The sequence below is a fragment of the Seriola lalandi genome, unplaced genomic scaffold, assembly GCF_002814215.2.
Source record: "Seriola lalandi dorsalis isolate HSWRI2012SDOR001 ecotype SW California unplaced genomic scaffold, Sedor1 jcf7180002054144, whole genome shotgun sequence".
Lineage (NCBI taxonomy): Eukaryota > Metazoa > Chordata > Actinopteri > Carangiformes > Carangidae > Seriola > Seriola lalandi.
Genome location: NW_019524697.1, coordinates 413,846 through 441,476, shown reverse-complemented (window position 1 = coordinate 441,476; position 27,631 = coordinate 413,846). Strand labels below are relative to the sequence as shown.

General features: G+C 38.4%; 1 protein-coding gene across 1 annotated transcript in view; it reads right to left on the bottom strand.

Moving 5' to 3' along the window:
* Positions 1–27,631, bottom strand: part of LOC147819278 (neurobeachin-like) — an 83,061-nt gene extending 55,430 nt beyond the window's left edge. The window contains exon 1 of the mRNA XM_087173264.1: positions 27,383–27,631. Within this exon, the coding sequence (XP_087029390.1) occupies positions 27,383–27,631 (249 nt within the window). The remainder of the gene's footprint in view (positions 1–27,382) is intronic.

The window sequence follows — 27,631 nt, the reverse complement described above, 5'->3', positions numbered from 1 at the left end:
GGAGCCCACATCCTCCACTTGATGTTTTTGGAAGAGCAGGATCATGTTTGTTTTTCTAATACACAACATTATGTGCTTCACTGTAATGTTCAGCACTCATGAACTAGATTTCCATCATCAATTAAACTCCACTACAGAACTGTTCCTGTATTCAAGACTAGTATTTACAGGGAAATAAAGGAATCTATGTTCCTTTGTGAGGATTTACCTATGACTGCTGGTATTATACGTGATCTTCCTCTGATGCCAGGTGGAATATGAAATCAGTGTAGCTGAATGTATCTGAGGCAGTCTAGACACTCTCCGGATCTTTAATCCTCCTGATTCAAAAGGATGCATGCTGCTGGTGTGCGAACATAAACCCAAACATCTAATATGTATGTTGTCTAGAATCAAAAAGTGAATTCAAAAAGTGCACAACAAAGCTGTGAAGAATTCACAGATCTTATTTTATTTATTTTTTTTAAAAGTATTGCAGACTGCAAAGCTGGTACTAAAATACACCCACAAAGTTTGAAGTCAATCAGATAAGCAGTTGATGAGCAAATCGCAATACAGAGAGATTTCTCCATTTATAATTAGATATGACAGTAATAATTAAGGTGTTTACTGTGCAAATGTCCATTGCTGAGGTAAACATGAGACCATCAGTGTTTTCTGACGTATTGCTTTTCAGAAGAAATAGTGATTTGCCTAAATACATTTTTTTTTAATACAATATATTTTATCATGGATATTTTAAGCTAATATTTTATCAAAATCCCTATGCCATCTCATATAAGTATGGAATATAATGCAGTTCTATAGAACAGCACAAACTTCATAGTATAATAAAATATATCATAATAGTGGCTTAATTTAAAAAATGCACTTGAGGGTTTTTTTATTGGTTCCAAACTGAGGTTTGATTTTTGTAAAATTTAACAGAAAAGTCAGTTCAACTAATTGCATTCTTTGTCTGTCTTTATCTATCTGTCTGCTTTTTGCAGCCTGCAATAGGGGGTGGGACACACACAGACAGTAGAAAACAGACTAGGTATTTAAATGTCGACCGGTTAGAGGAACATTCTCTTGTCAAAGTTGACAGTCAACATTTTAACCACAGTCATTGTGCCATGACTTCACACCCAGTAATAAAAGTGTGGACACAAACCATTGTTGTCCAAATATTTATGGAGTTCAGTAACAGATGTAAAGTTCAAACTGCTTGATTCATTCAGGAATGCTGTGTAAAATTATCAATCAATCAATCAATCAAACTTTATTTTTGATTCATTTGTATTGCACTTAAATAAACAGGATGGCCGGTCAGGACGGAAAGAGGTGAATCTTTCCTTGGCTCGCTCATACTTCAACCTCTGCCTCAACCCTGACTGTTACATTCATGCTGGGAGAAAATGAACAGAGAATGAATAATTCAAGCTCTGCCAGGGTGGTCTATGGAGAAGTGTAGGGATACGCACACGCCATACATTAAAGCATGTGAAAGTACAACTCAAACACACAACCAAATACCGCCTCCTGGTTGTATGCCTCTGCCAACCAGCCAGATTGCAGGAAATAGTCAGAAGCTCCCCTTCCTTAGATACAGCATTGAATAATGGCCAAAAGTGTTTTAGCAAGACATTATGATGTCACAGTGAAGTTGACCTTTGACCGTTTGGATATAAAATGTCATCACTTTATAATTTTGACCCATTAGAAATTTGTGTTAAATTGTGTCATAATTAGCTAATTAATTTGTGAGCAATGGCCAAAAACGTGTTTGGTGAGGTCACAGTGACCTTTGACGTTTGCCCACAAAAATCAGATAAATTCATCCTTCAGTCCATGTCAATGTTTTTGCAAAATTTAGCAAAATTCCCTACTGAGATATTGCATTTACAAGAATGGAACGGACAGACTGACGGATGGACAAACCACAAACATAACGCCTCCAGCTTTGGCTGTCGCCGATGCAGAGGCATAACAATTTTGTCTCATCTTGTAGCCAGCTGCAAGGTAGCACTGGTAGACTACAAGGTAGTTGTAGAGGGAGGCAATTCCCTGCCCCTCTGCAGCAGAGATTTTTTACAAGCTTTGAAAGCTGTTCTGAAACAAGCCACAGCAATATAAAACAACACAGCCAAGTGCCATGCTCACTTTATATCAGGAAAAGACAAGGAGCTTTTCACTTTTCTCCGGCTGAATGTCAAATAGGTTATCAAACCCCAAAAACAAATAAAAGATAACAAGAACAAGCTGGAATCATTTGCATGGAAAACCATTATTGACAGTCTCTTGGCACTGAAGTGTTGAAAGAACAACTTGTGAAAATCAATCAAAAATCAACTGCATTTCCGACCAAGAGCACACAGATGCTTAGAGAATGTGATGAAAATAGTTTAATGCAGTTTATAATAAAATGTATGACATTGCTATTTCTTAAAAAAAGAGGTTGTTTAAGAAAAAGGCTACAATCATTTAATTAAAATCCCCCTCGTGTGTGTTTATGTGGGTATGCGCATGTGTACTGCATGTGTGTGCACTAGTGTGTATGGTCTCAGCTCAGTGATTGATAGCTCTATTATGGTCTTATTTGATCTACTGTGTAATTACTTGCATCAACACAAGCTGTCAGCCTCAATCTGCCCAACATCATGAGGCTGCTGTGGAGAATGTTCCTCACTGAAAGTGGGAGTAATGTCAACAATGCATCCTTCTTAGTCACATACACTGATCAATTCCAGACAGTGTTGCAGACAGTGCACTGCTGGCCTAGCCTCTGCAGGGTATGTGCATATTCAACCAAACTGAACTACTCAGCTGGACAAAATATGAGGTTTGTTTGTTTGTTCCGTGCATTCGGTAGAACTGTGTGGATTAGTGACCCAGTAAAATCAAACATAAATGAGTGTGACACTGTAAATTACTACGTACAGGACATGCTGAGAGAATGTGCTCTTGGACCTTTATGGATAGAGCTGCCAGATATTCCAGTTTCAATCATGACCCAACATATCAGTGAAAGCGCATAAACTGTTGTTTTTCTTAATTTAGTGTAATACATGAATACCAGATTTCACTCTTGTATTGACAATGTTCTACAGAATAAACTGCATGCATACTGTAAAATTAGAAAGGAACATAAAATACTTTCTGTGGCGGTCTGTAGGCCTGGGTGATAAAATGATATATGTGATAGACACTTCATCAATAGCAATAAGAAAATTGTTGATTTGAAAGTCTGATAGTTTTACAGTTGCATGAACAAACGTCAAGCTCGCTCCGTCCCTGGCTCATAAACAGCCTATCATATCCCCCTGTGCTAAGAGTCACACTGTAACAGCCAATCGTTTAACGGATGTGTTGCATGATGTGATAAGTTGGACCAACAACAACAGAAGCGTTGGGTGATAAAATGAGTGCAGCTGGTGAAGACGGCGAGGAAATCGTTAACAAAAAGGACATGTCGACTCACCAGTGTGCCAGTGTTTTGTTTCTCTGTCTGACCGATATCAGAGCTGCATTGTGTGTAGACTGTGAAGGAAAACTTTCCTGACCAAGAGTGTGACTACAACAAAGTTATTTTATCACCTCAGCAGCTTCCTCTCTTTGGAGTATGCAACATGTCATCATTCACAACCATCATCTGCTACATCTCAAGAAACAACCCACAGGCAATCCACGAAGGAAAGGTATTCAGCAACAACACTGTATGACAAAACATCCAATCACTAAAAGAAAATAACCCATGCAGCAGCGCACTGCTTTGCTCAGGATATGCTACCACTCACTGTGGTTGAAGTCTGGCTTGGTTGATTTCAACTTTTTGCAAACGTAGGATTTAAATTGTTTGCAATTATCTCCGAGATATGAGCATAAGCACATGTGGACATCTATTAATCATAGATGGAGTGTGCTGTGGTGGAGCAACCTGAGTCTAGACAGGCCAACAGAGGAGCCAGATGGCTGTGAAACAGCAGAGTCACCCCACAGTGCCAACAGTGGAGTTTGCCCACAGCGTGAGGCCATTCACATCATCTGTCCCTAAAAAACACAGCAATTACCTCCTGAAATGGCGGGGGAAAAGCAAACCTTGAACGCTTCTATAATCACATCATGGGCAAAAGGCCACTAATTAAACAAGTAAAAACTTACTTAAAAAGTTAAATGCCTGCCAGCTGAGAACATTTAGTTAAACAGGTGTAACTATTTCTTTTCTTGTTTTTTTTTTCATACAAACAACATGTCAATTTTTTCAGGAGCTCAACTGTTATACTGAAAGGTCATTTATTTAGCTGCATTGTTTTCTTAAATACACAGGCGATGCATGCACAGAAGGGCCCACTGCGTCTCCTCCAGGATACAAGCACAAAATGGCACAATATAAGCTCCCTCCCTGGGGTCACTGGCAATAAACCAACTCATGTATTCTGTAGTCTCTATAGTCTCTATTGTTACATGTTTTATTGTTTTGTATTGATTTTGCATTGTTATGGTTATTTTGGTCATTTATGGTCCTAATTTAATGTGTTGTGTGTGCTATAACTAGACTCCATTAATGAACTATTCAGTGATTCTTAGATCAGTGACTACTACAGACAAACAGATATTGAATACTGAAGTTAAAATAATTACATGTGTTTTGTTTTTTTGCTTTCTGTAACATTTTAGTCGTGGATGTTTTGCATTTCCCAAAGAGCACATGTCAATCAACACAGTGTCCCATTATTGTTTTCTCTGCTAAAAAGAAATCCTAAAACACGTTGTTCTTCTTCTTGTATAGAGAAATGAATGGATGCCAGGAACTAGTATATCAACTGTCTATTTTCCAACAATGATCTTTCTTATGTAGTGGTGTCCTGCCAGCTATGCTTACCAAAGTGACAAAGAGGTGGTGCCTCTAAAGGATTCGTGTTGTTCTAAATGTTACATTATTTGCGATTGACACCAGTACATCTAAAGCTAAGAGCCTACTAATTACCATGATAGACTTCAAACAGAGCTGCTTTAATGTCTATGTGAAGTGAACAGTATTACAATTGGAGAGTGTTCAGAATACCAGCCAGCATCTTAAGACTCAGAGGAAAGGAGAGGAGAGTATTGGGCAGCCAAGAAACATGGTCACTCAGGCAACACACACACTAATCTGCAGATGCCCCGAGTGAGACTTGGCCATGCTCTCTGACACATGGCAATCACACGGCTCAGTGCAGAAACACAGGCATATCGTCCACAACACCACCGACTCAGTGACGGACCTGGAAGCACCAGCTGCCCTCTGACTGAGAATGAATGTCCTGACAGGGACCGACTGTCTCCCCCCCTGAAGTGTCATTCTGGAGCCCTCACAGACACAGAGACAAGAGGTAATTTGGAGCCGAACTGAGAGTGTTAAGAGCGAGGGTTTGATTCAATCAGTGGCCACACTTGCAGGCATGGAGAATTTCATCCTTAATCTGGTTACTCATTTAATCCAGTTTTTGTGCGTCGTGTGTAAATGTCATAACTTGTTTAGATTAACCTGGTTAAGCTCTGACTGCTGTCATGAGGATTAAGCTGAATTTCTGTAAATCAGTTTTCAAACTGTTTACTATAGCACGACCTGTAAACATCTTACTGCTTTTATTTTTGGTAAATATCTAAGGCGATATGGCTTTTCATTCTTCAGAGATTCTGATGTTAACAAGACACAAGTCATCACATGTCGGGACTTGTGTAACTGATTAATTACTTAGTTTATTCACAGCCAACAGAGATATTCTGTCATTTTTATTCTATAAAATATTATCAACTCTTATCAAGTACTTTTATCAGTGAATGGATATATACAGTGTTTAGATCATAGACTGTATATAAAAAGGTTTGGATCCATAATTTAAAATGGGAACATACAAAGTGACAAATTAAAACAATACACTGGGGTCCAGCAATGCACAGTCAAAGGGCCGTGGTCTGCCTAAAGAAAGAAATACAGCTGAATATGACATCAGAGCATCATTAGTCTACAGTATTCTGCATTTTGAATTCAAAGGGAGTCTAGCAGACTTTTTTAGAAAAAACAAAAGTAATGTTCATATAAACTGAATGTTTACAAGCAAACAAGTATCATAAATGTTAATGATGTCATGCATGTAGTATTTGTTTTAATGGCAAAACTTTCATCTCTCATTAGTATATACAGTGTTTTTGATGTGAATCAATGTAGTGCTTGCAGGACTATAACTGAACGTGTGTATTTCACTCACACTGATGAAGCTGAATAAATGTGGATTGCATACTAGAGGCTTGAAGGTCATGACGACGGGTTGATTAACTGTGTAGAACACATTTTCTCCTCTTCTGCTTACTCCATTTCCTGTTACCAACTACTTCCCTATTTTCCCCCTGCCTCGCTCAAGCTTACCCCCAGCTACAACAGGTCACATTCTCAATCTCAAACTAGCAACAGAACACTGATTCAAACTCGAAACATGCTTGACTGCTGGAAGCAAAGTAAAATCATTCCCACTCACTGACAAAAATGACAGCTGTCAGAGGGAATGAATGAACAAGACTTCACTGACATAACGCAGCAGCTGAAAACTCCCAAAGTCATAATGGTAGGCTGTACAGTATAAGCAGCAGAGATGCTGAAATGTATTTTTGCTATTGTGCAATGTGAACATGCAGTACCATTTTCATCACTCTACATTACATTTAGGTTCACACACATACAGTGAGTGACAGAAAAGTCATTTGTGGCATCTCGTACAAAGCAGGTAGCAGCTCCTCAGTTTTAGTTGGCACTGTACATCTATTTCGCCGGTTAGAATGAAAAAACTGCAGCAGCAGGTCACATCAGCGGTCGCTAATTAACATGAGCAATTTGGCTGGTTTCAGGTCTGTGTGCACTCTGCAGCTGGTGCACTCAACTGAAGGCTGGACGGAGTGCATTTGTAGTTCTGATAACTCCAACACAGTGATACATCCTCCTAACAGTCATGTCAGGTCAGTTTCTGGAGTCACATTCTCCCACTTAAACTTTCATTCACATTAATTCTGTGCTATTGTTTTTTATCATTTTAAAATGAACAGTTAAAAAGAAAGCTGTAACTTTTGTGGCATTTGCATTAATGCAAGGTTATTAATTTATCAAAACACAGTACTAGAACAAAACTAACATCTTAGCTCTCAAGCCAAGCCAGTAAATTAAACACCTGGAGAGATATATTCAGATACATTTTCACAGAAATCTGTTCTCCAGACTCAGAAAAAGTGCAGACTCCAGTAAAGGGAGAGAAATGATTGCGTAGTTTCTGCTATTGTTTCAGGTTGAGCCAGTGAAGGAGACACCCAACTGACTGTCCGTTAGATACATAGAGATGAGTTCACCTATTAGTTCAGACAATGTCAGTCAGTGGGGACACAGTTGGATCACAATGACATTTTATTCTGCACACCCACAAAACCAAAACTATTAACTTACATATGGCTAGGTTGTCATTCACATTGTCATTCAAAGCTACTGATTGAAATTGTGCCAAAACCTGCTGCTAATACTCACTATAGACTGACACCCAAGGTAGACTATAAAAAAAAAAACACATTCATATTTTATGCAAGCACCCATGATTCAACCACCAGACCTCCTCTGCTTGTGTATACATCTCATTAGTCAATGCTGAAAGATACGAAAAACGTTGTTGAAAACGTGTTGACCAACTTTATTCAGAACGCCAGAGACACAGTCACCAAATCACTCGCTGCCACTCTCTTGTACTGTTGAAATGGCAGATGTTTTCTTCAATGTGTTTCACTTACACCACTAAAACGTGTTGGATTTTATCCAAGAAACTACTGGATGAAGTAGCTCATTTTCAAAGACTTTTATGCTCTGACATTTCTGAGCAGAAGTTTAAAATGAAAAGACTGATGCTCAAGGAGCTGCAGATTGTAACGATAGACTGACAACAGACGTTTATCTCGTCAAATGTATTCAGAGTGTCACTGTACCTCACAGTCTCTGCAAGCCAGCCAGTTCCACCTTAAACATTAGATTAATAGTTTTTCCATAGTAATAAAAAAAGAAATCGAGGATCTCCCGGTGGTTCTAAGACAGAAAGAAAAACGTGGTCAGCAATGGCACAGGGTCACTGAAGGTTTTAGGAGTTTTGGATTGTCAGCCATTTGATGTACAACGCTGTTCGACTTGGCAGTGCAAATTTACTTTTAAGCCTCAAGGACATTTCTGGGCTAGTAGTGGCTCACTAAATTGTTCAACACTTTTGATAAAGTCAGGCAGGTAAAACTGTTCCGACAGAAGTGGCTCTGACTCCAGTGTAGCTAGCAGAGCAGACTACCTTTGACTCCATTGGTAATTGGTCGATTCTCATTTGGGGACGATATGCACATCAACTGCTTTTATATATTTCAATCCTTCTGACGTACTTTGAGACTATTTGGCTGTAAAAACACTCTGGTTTATACAGTAAAGACAGCACTAGAGAGTCCTTCTTTAAACAGTTAAAATATTTAGACAGCTACGCACAGCAACCTCTGACTATGAGTAATGGACACAGAGCTGCACAGCTGATTGGAAAAATTAACAATGATCACTGCAGGATTGTGGCCACAGGGAGACCTCCTATTGTTAGCCGTGAAGAGCAACTTGGAACAATGTAATCATTGTTAATGCCTACATTGAGAACACATTGATGTTATAAAGTGCAGGCACAGCTGCCACATGGATTTAGCTTGGCTGTCCTCCTGTGCCCTGGAGTAGCGATGAGGCTGTCCTGAACTTCTCCTCACCCCATCCCCCATTCCCCATCCTCCATCTACTACCCCAATGTGCCACTAGAGAAGAAAGCACCCCCAAAGAGTGCAGCAAAAATGTTTCTATTGCTCTGGCCCAACCCAAAACCGCAAAACCAGCTGCCAAAAACAAACCAGGCAGAATAATACTCCAAAAATAGAGAGTTAAATGCATATTGTCTTGAGATTTTTGTATGCTTTATACAGAATGTGTTGGTACTTGCACCTTCACTAAGAATTCCTGAGTGAGAGACCGACCTCTGTCTTATATATTCATTGTCAGCTGCAATGCTCTATTTATCTGTCACACTGTGCAAGTGATTGCCAAACAGAATTATTGCTTTTCATTCCAGTCAGTCAATGGACATATCGATTTAGCTCTGGGACACTTGGTAAAAGCCATTATCACCCTGGTAGGAGTGGAAAACCAGCAGTCCTACTTTAGGTTTGTGATGACAGACATGGTCTCAGTGTAATGCCAGTAAAATAAACAGTACACCTGATTTCTCTCCAGGAACCTGAAGCCACATATTTACACTGTGTGGAGACAACAGTGTGCCTTCTAGGGAAAAATATGCCACCTCCAAAAAGTTACAGCTGGGATACAGAGACACTGTGTTCAGTAAGCACTTTTATCCTCCTTTGTAGAGGCATAGCTGCACTATTCGTCTGGCTGCGGTCTGGTCCCCTTGAAATACTGCGGATTCAGAGGGAGACTTACTTGGTGTATCAATTTGAATGGAAATATACACTGTGCATATAATAAGGAATACCTGTACACCTGCTTATTCCTGCAATTATGCAATGGTCCAACAATCATGTGGCAGCAGTGTAATGCATAAAATGATGCAGATACAGGTCAGGTGCTTTGGTTAATGTCCACATCAAATATTACAATGGGGAAAAATGTGATCTCAGTGACTTGACCATGGTATGATTGTTGGTGTCTGACAGGCTGGTTAGACTATTTCTGAACCTTCTGATGTGCTGGGATTTTCAAGTACAACAATCTGTAGTGTTTCCATTCAGAATAGAAAATATTCAGTGAGCAGCAGTTCTGCAGACAGAAACACTTTGGCATGATGAGAGAGTTCAGAGAAGAATGGCGAAACTGCTTCCAGCTGACAGAAAGGCTAAGGTAACTCAGATAACCACTCTTTAAAACCATGAGCAGAAAAACATCTCAGAATGGACAACACAATGAACCGTGAGGTGGATGGTTTACAACGACAAAAGGCAACATCAAGTTCCACTCTGGTCAGCCAAGAAAAGAAATCTGAGGCTGCAGTGGCACAAACTCACCAAAACTGGACAGTTGAAGACTGGAAAAACAGCCTGGTCTGATGAATCTCTGTTTTCCTGGCACACTTTGGGCTCCCTAATACCAATCATAGTTTGAATGCCACAGCCTGTCTGAGTATCGTTACTGACCATGTGTATCCCTTGATGGCCACAATGTACCATCTTCTAATAGCTACATCCAGCATGATAATGCACCATGTCACACAGAGAGTCATCTCAAACTGGTTTCATGAACATGACAATGAGTTCAGTGAACTTCAGTGGTCTCCCTAGTCAGTCAGTCCAGTAAAACACCTTTGGGATGTACTCGAACAGGACACTGCAGCATTACTGTGCCGCTGACAAATCTTCAGAAATGATGAGAGGAAATCATCAACATGGAGCAGAATCTCAAAAGGAATGTTTCTGACATCTTGTGAAAATCATGCTACAAAAAAGAGACTGTTTTGACAGCAAAATAGGACCTGTCCAGTATTAGTATGGTGTTCTGAATAAAGTGCTCAGTGAACATAAGTGCAGTAATGCACAAACCTAGACTCAAAATATAAGAAAATATAAGTGGGAACGTGCGTCCAAACCTTTAACTGGTACTGTATATTAACTACCATCTACTATGTGATGCAATTATTGCACTATGAATCAATTTCATAATAATCAGTACAGGTGTACTGACATGTATTTCTCCTCATATACTGGATGTAAAAGATTTTTTTCTCAAGTGAATAAAGCTTGAGGGGAGAGATGGGGCCTGACAGGCAGTATATCGATACTGTGATAAAATCAAAAGCAGCCTGCACCTTTGAAAAAGCTACATATGACCATGTTTCTCGTAAATAAAATATGCTCAGCACAATTTATAGAAACAAGCAAATATAAGCTGCGTCCAGAGAGGGGATTTTCTGCCCAAAGCCAGGGAATGTGAGCTAAAGCACTCAAACATTAATCAAAACATGTATTATCAGTGAGAAGCATGATGCTGGGATTCAACAATCTTTGCAGCCTTTCACCACTCCTGACACCCTGTATTTATATTAACAAGAAGAGTAAGACTGTCACACTGTCCCAAGCTGTTCCATATAGGCCATCTAATTCCATGCTGAATCATCTTCAACCAAATGCCATAGCAGTAATCCTTCTCTGCTTGAGACTCTGGAGCAACAGTGAGGCTCTCCAGGCAGATGTTCCTTTCAAAGCAGTCCAACTCTCACAACTAATAGCATTAGCCCGAGACACACATTCAGCATCTAGCCTTTGCTTCAAATTGGGCTTCAATATGCCCATGCGTACAACATACAGACTGAACTGCTTCCTCAAAGCTACAAAAGAGATCTGCAGTTCAGCATGGAGCAGTTAAATGTATCCACTGTTGTGCTGTCATGTTGAGCAGCATTTGGACACTAGGTATTAAAATGTCAGAAATAAATCTGAAATGAAATCTAAACTGCTCAAAACTGATCATGAGTTTTTGCCATTTTTTTGGATGTAGAGAGCATGAACGGGTGGTAAAATTGGTTACAACAATGGCCATAGTATACTGGTTCCCAATTCAAATCAAATTAAATCAACAAAAAAGTAATCTATTGGGCATCGTAAATCATTATTAGGTCTACCATCCCAGACAACAGAGGACAAACACTGATGTGCCTGCAAATGAAAAATAAACACAATCTGAAGCGGTTGAGAAGTAATTTCTATTTCATTTAATTAAGCAGGGGAAGTAGAACATATGTTGTTTCTTTCGTGTCATGAATCTACACTAAGTTGGCAGTTTATTATGTACACCTAGCTACGACATATACAGTCCAATACAACAGTCCTGCGGTAAGTCCTACCTTCATGAAGTAGTGTGCTTTTCCAGAACATTATGATGTAACATGGAAGTTGAACTTTGACCATTTGGATATAAAATGTCATCACCTCACCAAATTGTAATCAGTTGATTCTTGAGTGTAAGTGAATATTTCTGCCAAATTTGAGTAAATTCCCTCAAGGCGTTACTGAGATATCAACTGGAAAACATAATGCCTCCCACCACGGCTATGGACGGCAAGGAGGCATGAAAAGGCATTAACTATGATAGATGCTATATTCAATGGAGTGGTTAAATTTTATATTCCATATTGGAAAAAGAATAAGATATGCATGCACACTGTAACATATCCAGCCTTTTATGTGGAAACACATTTAGATACTCCCACTGGAGCTTGAGAGGGCCATTTAGGATACCACTTATTTCTCTTAATACCAGAGGATCTATCAAAATATTCTACTTAATTTCAATAACCAGGACCTTACCAGAGATACAAAATCCCTTCTATTCCAATGAACATATGGAAAATATGTTTATCCTTTATTTCCTGACACAGGATTTCAACAACCATGGAGATACAGAGGCAAAAAAATGTAATCCTGAAATGGACGTTTTTTTTTGCCATCTCAAATCTTTGTGTATTTTTGTACTAAGGAAAAATTGAAGGACTTTTGGTCCGATGAAAATGACCAAAATATGCTACTGTACCTTGTTACGCATGCCTTGTTTTATTCAGAATATATTCATGTCAATTGGTGGTATAGACTTCAAATATTGGCACAAAATTACGTTAATAAAAAAAAAACTGTATTTACAGAAGATATGATGATTGATATTATATTGCTGTAAAAAGGTGGGTTTATAGTACCCTCAATATCACTTATTCATTTAGGAATTTTGCACTGTTTCTAAGGCCTTATAAAAATAAAATGACATGCAGTACAGGCTTTTAATGGTTTTGGCATACAGAAAACATGTCTGTCTTCCATCCTACAAAGTTTTGTGAGGCTAGCAAAAATACTTGTCAAAATATCAATGCCTGAATATGGCTTCCCTAAAAAGGAATTTTTGAGACTATAAATGAGAAAAAAAAAAATATGAAAACAGGATTTGAACAGAAATATTTTTACATGCCTTGGTTTTGGGACCTCTTCATCATATAGACAAGGTCTGAACAAAATGAGACGGTGCTGCAACAAGCTTATCTGATTTGACACAGAAAGACCCTGCTGAGGAAATCTGAATCAAAAGTTATGCACCATTGATGTTTCATCAGAGGCATAGCTAGGTATTCAATAGCAAACTGATGAGAGCCCACCAAAATGTTTTTTAAAAGTTAGTGCATTGAGCCAGATGGAAAATCAAGCGGACAGCAGACAAAGTACATCCAAAGTGAGTAATTATAAAAAGATAGAACGTGTTAGAATGTGGCAGGGAGGATAATGAGCCATAAAAATGGATGGTGTCTTCGTTCATTACTCTGATCCCTTAGTATTAATTGTAATCCAAACCCCTAACTCTCAGTAAGCCCTCAATTATTCCCCCCTTACTTCAGCTACATTAAATCAGTGTGTGATCTAGCTCTTACAGAGTCCTTCATGCTTCAATATCAGCAGGAAATGGAAACATTCCAGCTGTACTAGAGCAATAAATATAAACATCTAGGAGATTGATTACACTAACCTTTATCAAAAGCAAAACCTTCACATGATTGCAAAAAAAAAAAAAGCAGGACAGCAGGATGAACACAGCATCCTGGCTGCAGTCATCTAATGACAACATACTGCAGGCTACAGAGCTGCAGCACTTCAAGACCAAAGGGAATGTAGAAATCTGTATTCACAGCACACATCATTAACTGCCTAGTGGCTCATGTGCAACAGAGAATTATAAATCTGTCACTTCCTGTAATACGGACCTCAGATGTCTTATGTTACACCAATAAAGTGGGTTACTCTCTGTTGTGTGTGTTCTGTCACTAGCAGAGATGGAAAGAGAAATTGCTTATACAAAGACCATATTTTCCATGGGGAAGCTACTGTTGTAGGACAGTGAACATGTATTGAAATACCTGTATTTGATGGTGAAATGCATTCAGAACAATATGCAGACAAAGCCCACAAAACAGACAGGTTTATTTTTTCACTCACACCCTCAGGAAAATAATAATAATAATAATAATAATATAATAACAACAGGTGCACAAGTATATGGACTCTACCAGGACTTCAGTGAAATCATGTAATCATATTCACAGAGAAATATAACCACATCTACAAGATCAGGAACTTCTATAAATGAAATCAATCAAGCTGATATCGTACGTGCCAGTGGTGTGCGGTGACTTTGATACACCTTGATTAACAGGAAGGAAAAGATATTAATATGATAACTAAAAAGCAGAACAGAATTAAAGGCTTAGGTATTATGTTACATGGTTAACTCTTAATATATAAACTGAATAAATATGTCTGTGAAAGCTTTCCTTCAAAAAGGAAATTATTAAAAGCTGCTCCACAATACACCCTAACTCCTCATCATCACACATGTTGACTGAGGTGATTAATAAAACGGCTTATACTGATTTGAGATAATGAATCACAGTGTAATCTGCTCGTTCACTTGCTGAGGCTGTCTCTTAGTGCTTAGGAAGAATAGACTGTTCAAGTTATTTTCTAGTGCTCAAGTACAGTTTCACACACAGCTGTTCATGCGTATAATAATGTGAGCATTATCATAACTGATCTCAGAACAGTCAAAGCTGTGTCAAGGGCAGCTTGACAAGCACACTTGTCTGTAGCTAGCTATAGCTAGTCACCCGTCAAAGATCCCAGGATTATCCACAATGTACATGCACAAACATAAAAATAAAAAAAAATGCCGCTTCCCACTCTGCTCGACTAGCCCCAGCCTTTGTCAACACAACGCGGCCACGTCCATGAAAACGACAGAAATGATAGATGCAATGGCTGGTAGCCCACTGCAGCCACAAGTGGGCAATAAATTACAAGATCAATGCAACGGGCAAAATAGCAGATCCTTTATGGGACAGAAACACTGTTCTCCCACTTTGGTATCGTTCTCATTAATGTCTATTTTTAGCTTTAACTGGTCAAGAACTGCTTGCCTTGTTTGTCCTGACAGCAACCTATTGCCAGGGTCTGCTGAAGTCTCTCTTTTCTTTCCCTAAATTGTGAGCTATATGCAAACTTTTTTTTTTTTTTCTTCTTCTTTACTTTTTTTGTTCTTAGCCTTTTTAAATCACAACCTGAGTAAGGGAGCTGAGAAAATGTCATGATTTACCTTTCCAACATGATTTGAATAAATCTGAATAAATCACACTTTCCAATGTTAAGATAAAAACAGGTGCAAAAGATGAGGTCAACATGTGCCATGGTGACATGGCTGCTGGTATTAAAAGCAAACACTGTTAGTTTTTTGCTTGTTATCCACCCAGAACCATCTTTTATGTTTCATGACATAAGGATGTACAAATAACTTCTTGACACAAAGACAATTCAAATATCAAATCAATCATACCCTGACATCCAATTACACTGCTGACTGCCTCTGGATTCATTTGTTGAGTGTCAAACACAAGCTGAACCACAGCTAAAATTGTAGCACATAAAAAGGAGGCAGGCTTTCATCTGTAATGACTCATATGTATTCGCGCATTCATTTATATATTCAGGTAAGATACATATTAAACAAAGCTTTTAGTTTCAAAGCACAACTATATCACATAATGATTGCCAGGAAGAGGGCTACAGATTTTCTTTGCACCTTCACTATCTAGTTATCAAGCAGTCTTTGCTTTTGCTGCATCTACACTGCAATGTTAACACTTTGCTACAGTAACCGGCTGTCACTGTGCTGCAGCAAGAAGCATTATGACTTTGCATGTTTGCCTGATCAGAGATGCAGCTCATCTCCATAGAAATGAGCATGTGTGCGCACGGCCTTGTCCCAATGGGGGGAGACAACACATTAACACCCAGGCTGGGATTTGGTTTACTGCCAGTACCAGCTCCACCCGGGAGTAAGCCTGAGTATTCACATTGTTATTTCTGCTGATGATGAGCCAACACACTTGTCCCTGGCTGTAAACAGGTCTGAGTAACACTGACTCAGTGACTGACCACTGCTAAGCAATGCTAACAAATCCTGCTGCAGCTTAGAGGGTTAAGATCCTGTTGTGCTGTCAGTCAATTTCTACCAATACTTATTTAAAAATATGTTCAATGGTTATCCACATCAAGTGAGCGAAAGGAGATGTAATTCTTTTTTTTTTTTTAACATATGTAAAGCACTGCTATCCCAAAGTCCAGCATGTACAATAGTCTAGCTTAGTGACAGACTTATCTCGGAGGACATAATATAACATATACAGTATACTGGTTTGAACAGACTTTCTTGTAATATGCCCTTCAGAGATTAGTGGAGGATGAGTGATGCCACATTAGATCAAGCATCAATGGAATGTCATCTCAATGTAAAAGAGAAATATCACAGTAAAACCACAATCAAACATCCTTTGACAGATACAGAGTGATAAGCTTTTGGAAATACTTCTAAGTAGCTCAGCAAGGAACAAAATAACATTTAAAATGTAAATAAGACTTGTCTGTCTAAATAGTTAAATTCAAAAATAAATTAATATATAGAAGAAAATGTTCATGTTTTGTTGTTTTTGGGAGCAGAAAAATCTAAACTGAGTAAGGTCACAAACACAAATAACCTTCAGCTGATTCTAGTGAATGTGGCTACACTGTTTGGAGTCTGAGGTTACTTGGAAGAATTGTATCAGAATTGTATTTCTACTATCTCAGTCCATTTCATTGTTTCCTCTCCCAAGAGGATTTTTGAAAATCATCATCCTGTAAAAAAGCAACACATTTAGATAAAAAAAGACAGGACCTGAGAGACAGGGTCAGCTACTGCTAAAGAGTCCTCACAACCAGGAGTCAGTTGTGCCCCGGGTAAAAATTATCACACTAAGCTGGAAGATGTATCCCAGAATGCACCCTGACACAAATGTAGGCAGCAGCCAAATAATATACCATCAGCATCTCTCCAGGGTAAAACTGCATGAGCAAGTAAGAGGGATGAGCATAGCAAGAGAAAAGTAAAGCCAAAGGGAGAACAGAGAGAAAATAGATCCATGGCTTTTGCGCAGTCGTTTGACCTATCTCTTTAGCATTTCCCTAAGGCACTGGCTGTTGGTTATCAATGAAACCACAAAGGTCTATACCCAACAGCATTTCCAATTTGCTGCTCTTGTTATCCAAAGGAAGCTGACTTACAGAGCTCGCCTAAATTCCTATTTTGGCAACATTCTAAGCAGTGAACAATGGACAGAGAATAAAACTTAAAGTAGGACTGTTTTGATTTGCCAAGCAAGAGAGTAGCAGCCTAAAGATCCACATGAGTAGCAGTTATGAGGGTCAACTCCTCCACCACAAATATTTTACCGTTTCTCCATAATTTTGTGTTTATCAGGAATATTAAAAAAAATTAAAAAAAATTTTTTTTTTAAATGAATCAAGAATTTTTTTTAAAGAACCTGGTGATCTCATGATAATTTGAAATATAACAATTGCAACAGTACTTAGACATCAGAGAGACCAAAAAAACTGCAGATATGGCAGTGCACAGAGAATGTTGAAAATGCAGTCCTTCACTTTGTCCTTGGGTGAGGACAAGAAAATGCATATCAGCACACTCCTCGAATCAATCAACAGTTCAGGTAAATTACTTTTAAACAAACAAATTTGCACAGAATCGAAATTTCAATTTTCCCTCAAATCCTAAGAAGATTATCAGAGTAGATCAGAGGAAACTGCTGTTGGCAGAAATTGAATGGCTTAGCAGAGAATAAAGTTTACTGAGGAAGCACAATTTTAGCATACCATCTTAGCATACCATAGACCCCTACAATGCATACAGTTCAAACTGGAAAGGATGAAAGGCTTGGTAAAGAATTCATGAAGATGAACACTGCTATTTCTAATGAATGCTGACGTGTTAATTCTCTTACCATATAGAGCATGTAGCATATTTGGTATATCACATATATTATCAGCTTTGTAATGCATAATTGATCCATGCAGGCAAATTTTTCATTGACCTCTTCTACATAACAGTCTGAGTGCACATCTACAGAGGAACATCTCTGGCCCTGATGTAGAGGTTCATGATCAAGGACATTTCAGAAGGACATAATTAGGGGCTGGGAAAAAAAGAAACACAAGTTTCATATAATACATAAATGTAAATCAGTCATACAGAATCTCATGGTAATGCCATACATGCATACATGGATACATGCATGCAGTGGGTCTGCAGTAAAAGAAAAAAGGCAAAGTCCAATTAAGTAAGGTTTCAAGAATGACACAGAAAAAAAATTTGTGGTAAAAAAAGTTTAAAAAATTTAAGTGTGATATTGGCAAAACTGTACCAGTGCCTAGAGGATATATTGATCCAACATTGATCAAAGTTTGCCACTGACTCAACAGCAGCAGAGGGATACTTACAGTGAAGGCCAACCATGACTGAAAACAGCTTAGGGTGCACACAAGTCTCAATCTCTGGCTTTTATCTATTATGCATTTCCAGATATACTGATTGTCCCTTGACAGCTGCAGACTACAGTAGTTTTTTTCATTTTTTTTTTTGCTTGGTTATTTTGGGGGGGAGGGGGGGCAGTTGATTTTCATTCAATACTATGAAAAAAAGTTAATTTATTTAGGGCAGCTTTGATTCTATTTTCAATTAATTCCCAACGCAGTTACATATTTTGCAAAATCCAATGAACATGGTTCAAGTGCTTCAATGACAAAATATCTCTGTTCAAATTACTGCATGTCCAACTCTTTCAGTGTGGGAAACCATGAATTTTAGATTGCTTCTGAATAATAAATACAACCTTCACCTTTGTCCTTCAGCCATCATCAACCAAAACAAAACAAAAAAAAATAGTGACCAAACTCATCTTCTCATACCACATTTAACTCAGTTTAAACAGATGGGATGTGAAAGATGGCTGCTGGTTTATTTATAATCTCTTCTTATCCCTCTCATGAGACCCTGGTAGTTTGTTCTGTGGCGAAATGCTGATCTCTGTTATCGCAACAAACTACCAAGGTCTCACGAGAGGGATGGGGTACCAAAGAGCAAGTGTATCTAAAGTGATAAGAAGTCATAAGAAAACAACATACACTTAAGTATAACAATATATAAATCATAATGATATAAACAAAAGAAGGGTGGACCATACTTCCTCCAGAAAACTGTACTGTAAAACGGCACCCTGACAGCAAAGGCACATCACCTTTGGTTTTCATTGTAGACCTTGGGATGACAAGCAGTGTTAGGCAGGATGATCTAAGAGAAAGATGTCTGATGATCTATAAAAATTCAGATGGAGCCTAACTATTGAGACCAACTTCATTAGTTATCTAGCGTCTGAGAGGTGTAGTATGACCCGAGGTCAGAAAGGTGATTTGCTGCTATTTTGTGATGTGTTGTAATTTACTTCTTTAATATACTGACTTCCCTTGATCCTACATTGTGTACTTCCTCTTCAGTTAGAAAGCAGCTTCCAGAGAGAACTTGAATACAGTCACTTTTCAGACACTATCACTGCAGATTTCATTCATTTCTTAAAAAAAAAAAACAACAACAACTGAAGCAGTCTATTTCTAATCATGTTTTGTATCCGAGAGGAACAATGTTAATACTGTATGCTGAAACAAGATGCCTTATTCATTTGTTTTCTGCTTCTGACAGGTGTGATAGCGGATCTATAATTTTAATCAAGGCTATTGTAATCACAAGACAGAATGAATTTAATGCCTCAGAAAAGAATGGTGTAAATTAGTGGGCAACATGAGCAACTTTTTGAGTAGCTGTTAGCAGCTTCATTTGGAAGAAAGCAAGCAACATGACATACAGTATGTCATGGCAGAAAGCAAAACTAATAGTTATGGCAATATCAACATGAAGACAGCAGTTTACCCAGATGGGCAAAATCCCCTTTGTCTCAACACGCTCTGTGCCTGTACTGTATTCTGCTCCGCTGAAGCAGCTGTCATTGGAGGAAGACTTATCTATTCCTCTGCAAAAACAGACTGTTGTCAGATCTGTTTTCCAGAATCATACAACAATCCAAGCAGAAAATGCCTATTACTGTTTATCATAATCATATTTTCCCAAATGCCACTCTCAGCGGGGTAGCAATATTATACCAAATTCAACAGTTACAAATCTGAGTGTCAACTTTGACTCATATTTGAAGGACACATCGACAACAGCATCTCTAAAGCAGCTCCATCATATTGCCCAAGTTCACCCATTGCTGACACAGTCAGATGCAGATATTGACTCATTCATTCATGGACTCATCTAATCTAGATTGGACTACTGCTAATAGCATTAATACTATTCCAACTACTCCTAAGTGTAGCTGCTAGCATTCTTACTAGCACCAAAAAGATTTTGAAAAACACCATTTCTATCCTCACTCCAGACTACAAACTGCTACTCATTACCTACAAAACTCTCCATGGATTAGCACCTCCCTATTTCACAGAACTCCTCAGACCTTATATCACTCAGATCACAGGATGCTGGCTACTCATTATTCCAAAGATTATTAAGCAATCCATTTTGTCTGAACATTTTCTTATTTGCTCCAACACTTTACCTCGCCCAGTCCGAGAAGCAAACACCTGGAGAGTATTAAGTCAATGCTGAAATCGTATTTTCCCTCTTTTGTAACTGAATTGTTTAATTTCTACCTTTTTCTGGTTTTTGCTCCTCATTTACAGCTCTCATTTAATAAGCAATATTTGTTTCTTAAATATATTTTATATATCTTTTAAATTGTCTTCTTCTCTTTCTGTAATTGTCTTTTTTCTTTTGTAAAATGTACTGAGACAGTGTTTTTACACTCAAACCAAACTTACTTACATGAGGGGTATGCATTTCCTATGACAAATCTCTATTTATTAATTACCTTTAATCACTGGGTTAGTGATTACCACTTTCAGTGTGTATACGAGAGACCTTAATACACTGATGCATATCTAATACACAACGACATGCAAAAGACCAACTTCAACGATACAAGTTGGATAATGTGTCAATGTAAAATGGCAGAGCTCAGGCTCCCTTTTGATTTTCCATTTAATTCCTGTGGAATTACATCAACCTTGAAGCCAGGACTCCACATCCTGTCTAATAACACATTATCTTAATTAAGCTTTCATTTAATGACATTCCCTTTAATTAGTTTTGATAAGGTATGGTGGCACAAAACTGTAGCATCTTAGTGTTTAGTACATTCAATTACTCAGTCCCACAAACAAATTTTTTAGGGTAATGCAGACCAATGATGTTCAATTCTTATTTAATTAACCTGTTAATGTTTACAGTGATGCTGTGTTCGGTAATGTGTCAAACTGATGCTTACCCAAGCTATTCTATCAATCACTTAAATGGAATATACAGGACATTATTTAATTAACCTCAGGCTCATTGTTACTTACAGGGGGCTGGAGCCTATCCTAGAATTTAACAAAGACTCTCCGGACAGATTGTCAATCCATCATTACAGTTAATTCAGACAGACAGAAAGTCACTCACTCTGACTACTATTAGTGATTCAGAACATTCATCACACCCAAATCTCTGTCTGTAAACAGTGGACAAAAAAATCCAAGAGTTAACAATTGAAACTCTTCATGAGACTGGTAGATTGGACACAGTCACTTCTTGTTTTGAGCTGACAAGTAGCTACTACTCTAAAAAAATATATATATATACACAATTGTGGAATAGAATACAAAAAGAACATAAAAATCAAAATTGTCTCTCTCAGAAGTGAGCAAGCCAACAGCCTGTGGGATAAATGACTTCTTACATACATTCTTTGCAGCCAGAGGAATCCTGAGTCTAGCTACTCGAATCTGGATGTCAAGGTTCCTCTGCAATACACAAAGCTTTCCTAACTCTTTGTCCTCAAAGAACCTCCAGCTGGCTCTGTGGCCGTCTGATTTATTTACTGGCCACACTGATGACCCTCGCCAGCTTGCTCCCATATATATTGTTCAGGTTAGCTTTCCAAGCAGAAGCAGCTGAGCAACTGCTCTCACTGCATATGTTTCTCAAACACATAATCCACATTCAGAGAAACAAAGGTCACGAATATTCCTAGAAAACCTATCTCCAAGAGATTGCATTAATGTACCACTAATTTACGACACCAAAAACATTTTGAAGGAAACGTAATGGCAGATTCTGTTATCGAGTAACTTAATGAGGAAATATTAATTAACGTATCTGGCAATCACATCAGCAAAATGTTCACTGACAACGTATTTCATGTGTTTTCTGACAAAATATCATGCAATATGACTCTGCTATTATTAAAGCTTCTTTATGGATACATTAAGACACTGGCAACCATGAAAAGATAATAGTCTTGGTTAAAAACAAAAGAAGTCCACAGTGGCTTAAATCACCACACGTTTTTTAAAAATTTAACCAAAACCACAATCTTTCTTTAACATCAGGCATTTGTTGCCTAAACCTCATCACAGACAGGACTCATCATGTGAACCCTGAGCTCTGGTGGTACGTGCTTTGTACACCCATCCTCCACCACAACCACCTCCTTGTTACTCTAGTGCGGTGCTTCATTCACTCAGAAAAAGTTGCCTCTCAACAAAGCAGCTATGATGTTTGACAGCACAAAATGATTGAGAAAACAGTTTTGTAATGTGTATTGTATAAACATAACGTCTAGGACGCAGGGTTGATCCCGAGTGCTTCATGTTGCCCACAGTTTCAAACGGTTGACCATTAATTATGACAGGCTGAGTGTCAGAGTCATGTTTAGAGCAGATAATAAGTTAAGCTCCAGTGCATTCAGCTGACACCAACTCTGGAGAGTACTCATGTGGTTCAGGTATGCCAACTCTCCAGTCACATCACCCTTTTATAAAGACCGAATCCTGACTAATTTGGTTTTCAATACAACAATAATTCTCATATTAAAAAACTGATTCATGTTAGAGCTTTTCCTTTCTTTTTTTTTGACTCAGTAAACATGCTCTCAAAAGCATCTTAATCACAAACAGCAAGGATCAGTGATTACAAGTCATATTCCAATGTGCATCATTGCACCTGTCATAAGGATAATTGTAGAAGCATGTGTAATGCCATTACGCTAATGAAAATGACTGATTTGGCAACTATTGGTGATCATGTATTTAATGAAGCAGTAAGGGAAAATGAAATACTGAGAATCTGTCAATTCTTCATTCAAAAGTATCTCAGCATGCTGGAGTGCTTTCTGTCTAAGCTGGCAATACAAATTCATGTCAAATAATTGATAAGTGGGCCTCCCTACAGTAAGGACTGAGCAAGTAACAGAGGATTAACTGTAAAATCACTGACACAGAGGAAAAGGGACTACTGTAGTAGCGAGAGTAATCTGCTTCTGTTAGTAGAATGTTTTCTGGAAATGTTTTTACTAAAAGCCCGGTAGAAGATTACATTTTCCCCTCTACAGAGCGCTGGTCAGCAAGGTGAAGCATGTCATTAAAGTGATAATCAACCAAAAATCTTTTTAGTGTCCAACACTCACCCCCTGTAGGCTTGAAAGACCATGTTGGCAGTTTTGTTCTTTATGGAAAATAGTAACTCTGGAAAGATTCAATTCATATCTACATGTCTCTGTAAATGAATTCCAACATCCACACTGCAGAAATGTATCAATCCCCTCCTACAGCATAATCTTCTTGTCCCCTGTTCTTTTACATACTCAGTGGCACCCCCACTCATTTTTTCATCCAAATCTGTCAAATACTGCAGATATCACCTGTCTGTAGCTTTGCTTATGCAGTCTCTTGAGACAAACATAAGCAAATGTAGACGCAAGCTACAGATACAGTTATTTTGACATATTTGGTAAAATAGGAACATATAACAGGAGCATACAATAGATGATGGATCAAATTCATTTGAGAGGGCTGACAAGATTTTATGAGTGATTTGATAAGTTTTTTTCACCATGAGAACAACTGGTAGGAAATAAAGTTTAGGTCTGTCATGCACCCACCTTTCAATTCTACAGGAGGTGACTGATTAATACTACAAGAATAGAATTTGTGTGGAGAATCCTTTTACAGAAGAAAATAAGTTTTGTTGTAACTCTGAGCTGAGATGAAAGTCAAGGATATCTACAGTTTATTTTTTTGCTTTTGTGTTAATATCAACCAGTTGAAGATGGCACATGAGAGCTGCATTGTTTCAAAATGTCAGGATCAAGGTGAAGATGTGGTGTGAAAGCTTTTTCCTAATTTCACAGGTCACACTAACTTCTTTTCACACCATCATGCATCAGATCATATTTAACTTTGATCATGAAGAAGTAGGCTGTTGAGGAATGTGACTCTCTCTTTCGTCAGATAAGTCTTCCTTTAATGAGTCACACCAAGTGACAATTAGCAAAGTAAAAATATCAACTTTCTATTTTCTCTTCTTGGAAAGCGCAGTGAGTCAGCTAACAGATAACAAACGGGGGTGACTACTGTAAACTGCACATCTGACTGTGAGAAATCCACTTTGTTTCCAACTTCATAGTTTGAGGACAACAAGCAATATTATCCGGCTTATACCAAATTTGATTAGATGTATAGCCTACTAGTGGTCAGCTCTTAGAAGCAGCCATCAGCTTATGGTTGGTTCTGACTGGAAATAGTTCAAACTAGTTGGTCCCAGTAGTTTTTCAAGCTTTAATCCACTTTGATCCAGTGCTTTGATAGGGAAAGTAGCACAAATGGGTTGTCATACACTCTGTCCTAATTCTATGCAAGTAAGTCTATCAGTGCTGACTACAACAAAAAGTCAACACACTATAATTCAATATTATTCTGTTGATTCTGTTGATATCATAATATTATAAAGAAAATGCTGTAATGAAATGTTTTTAGTGTATTTCATATTATCTGATTCGCATTTTTGTTGTATATATAATCAGTGTATCTTTATCAATCCTGAGATAAAAACACAAACTGTCCAGTGTTTCAACTTCTGCTCATAATATGTTTGGAAAGGCTCCAGATCCCCATGGCTCTAAACATGAATAATGCAGTGAATAAATTGCTAAATGTACATCTGATGAGACCTAAACACCAGTAAAGAGTGAATTGTGTAGGTACAGAGTTGGTGGTTGTGGAACATTGATATTTAGTGATTAACCTTCAGAAGATGTTTTGTGTCTGATTCAGTACACCTTTCTGATGGACGATCCCCATTTCGTAATGTGCCTGATTTCTTGAGGCAGGCTGAGAAGGCTCTCATTCTACTATTGGAGCAGTAATACCAGATCCATTTTATTGTGAATTTTCCAATCCTGGAAGCTCAAAAAGAACCGCAGCTAAATAACAAAATGAAAAAAAAAAAAAAAAAAAAAAAAAAAAAAAAAAAGAATAAGACACTATTCATTAAGGACGTTCAGACCAGTATCCTCCAACCACAATTTTTCCAAAATGCTCCATGGAAATGGAGAAAAACATTATTATTTCATTACACCACAAATTGGACCCCATGAGATACAGTTGAGGATCCTTCAGGATCTTCACACTCGTTCTACACTTCAAAAATAACCTCAACTTATAAGCATAAAAAATCCTGCAGTCATAACATCTTACAGATAGGAGGGTTTGCATGACAGCTTTCTCCCGCCATCTTTGATGGCTACTATTATTCATGCACATTTTGTGATTTAGATGAAGAGGCAGATATAATAACAATTACTGTGTCACATGGTCCCAAAATTGCTGTATTATACATGTTTCATTTGAATGCACATAATATGGATGGAAGCTGTGTTTCTGTTTGCAAACAAGTCAAGTAAAATCAAATTTGACTGAAACCATATCATAGCACTAAAATCTCTCTTATTTAAATCTGTCATTCAATAGTTTGAGACCTGCATATGACTAAGAAGTGTTTGGACAAAGTGCACTCTACTGTTTGTAGCATGCACACAATACTATGAAACAAAACATGCACGGAAGAGCAAAAGGCAACTGTGACATTGATGGTCGGCATTCAATTCAATAACTCATCATAATAAAGCAAGATGGAGAAATTACTTAAGATCAGGATCTGGTGCAAATAAGCAGGCAATCTCTTGTCTGGACAATCAGTGATGAAAAAAATAATCACGGTACACCACAGCATGTTGTACCTTATGCACATTTCCTGTGAAAATAGCACGGTGCACAATAGCAAGTGTGAGAGGGCAAGGTGTCAGAGAATTCAACTACTGCAGTACTACTCTCATGTCTGAACATGCCAAGGGCTACAATTTGTCCCACTCCACAAAGTGGATTTCTGTTGTGCCAGAACAGGTCGTAATTAATCTCTAGTGTGCTAACAAGGAGAGGCCAACTACTGCGAACAGGATCTGCTGTTGTACTCCTGCAACTGGTCAAAGCAAAGGTATGAGCTTTCTCTACAGACTGCTCTCTCTCATGTTCAATTGTAACAATGGAAGAAACTAGCTTTATTTGCTAACCCTGGCTCAAATCCCCAACTACCTTGTGTTGACAATCATTACTTATCAATCTCCTCTCTCTCTGCTGCAGTAATAATAATAATCATCATCATCATACAATGATTTATGAGAATGGACCCTAGGTCTGGTTAAAAAGTAGAAAGAGGTTGTACAAAACAAAAAAATACTCCCTGGGGCAATATACATTTGGGGAGAGAGTGATGACCACCATACTCCCACAAGTACTCACACTTTAGTTAGGAGCAGGTCCAATACACACCAAGAATATAGAAGCTGCACTGGCCAAATGCTCATCAAACACTGAGCAGTTTGTGAACCCTCTATTTAGGGATGTTAGCCATCCTGGGCTCCAAGAAAACATCTTAGCAACAGCTGTAGTCCCTGGCACATCCACACACAGAGAGACAGAGACAGAAGCTATGCCCCCTGTTCTCTGCTCACCTCCATCACTCTGCATCAGCATATATGCCATTTGAATTATCAGCATAGATGCCATTTGAATTCAAGCTATGAAGTACTCACATTACACTTTAATCTCAGCAGGTATGCACTTTACCTCCACTGACACCGCCCACACCAATGTGCTCAATTTGCAAGCAAACACCATGAAGTTGAGACTTTGTTGAACTTCGAAACTTGAGAACTGCCTTTGTTTTAGTATCCAATCATCCCTCAACTCACCTAATGGGCGAGCATGTGTGACTTTTGAATGTTCACTCTCTCATATCCCGGGGCACTAAGTGATACTGTAAATAAATTAATAATCACTGACACTGTCCCGAGGTTAAAATAACATTGTTTTGTCATTGTGTCAACAGTATGCTCTGTTATTTGATGACATTGAGTAAGGCAATAATATCCGATCATAGAGTGAAAGAAAGGCAAAAATGTTTACTTACCAAATTCAGCACCGTTTCAACAATATCCCGGTTGCTAACCTCTCCAACCTGGATCAGTCCGATGAGAACAGCAAATTTCATCTTGATATTCCGGATTGGAACCGATGGATTGATAATCCCAGCCGGGAGGACCACTGAACCTGAAGCGGACATCATCATTGTCTCACTGGAGCCAGCGGAGACTGCAGCCGTGTGCTGCCTGTGACCTGGAGGAGGTTGTCGGTCCGAGAGCGACACCGAGCCCGGCAT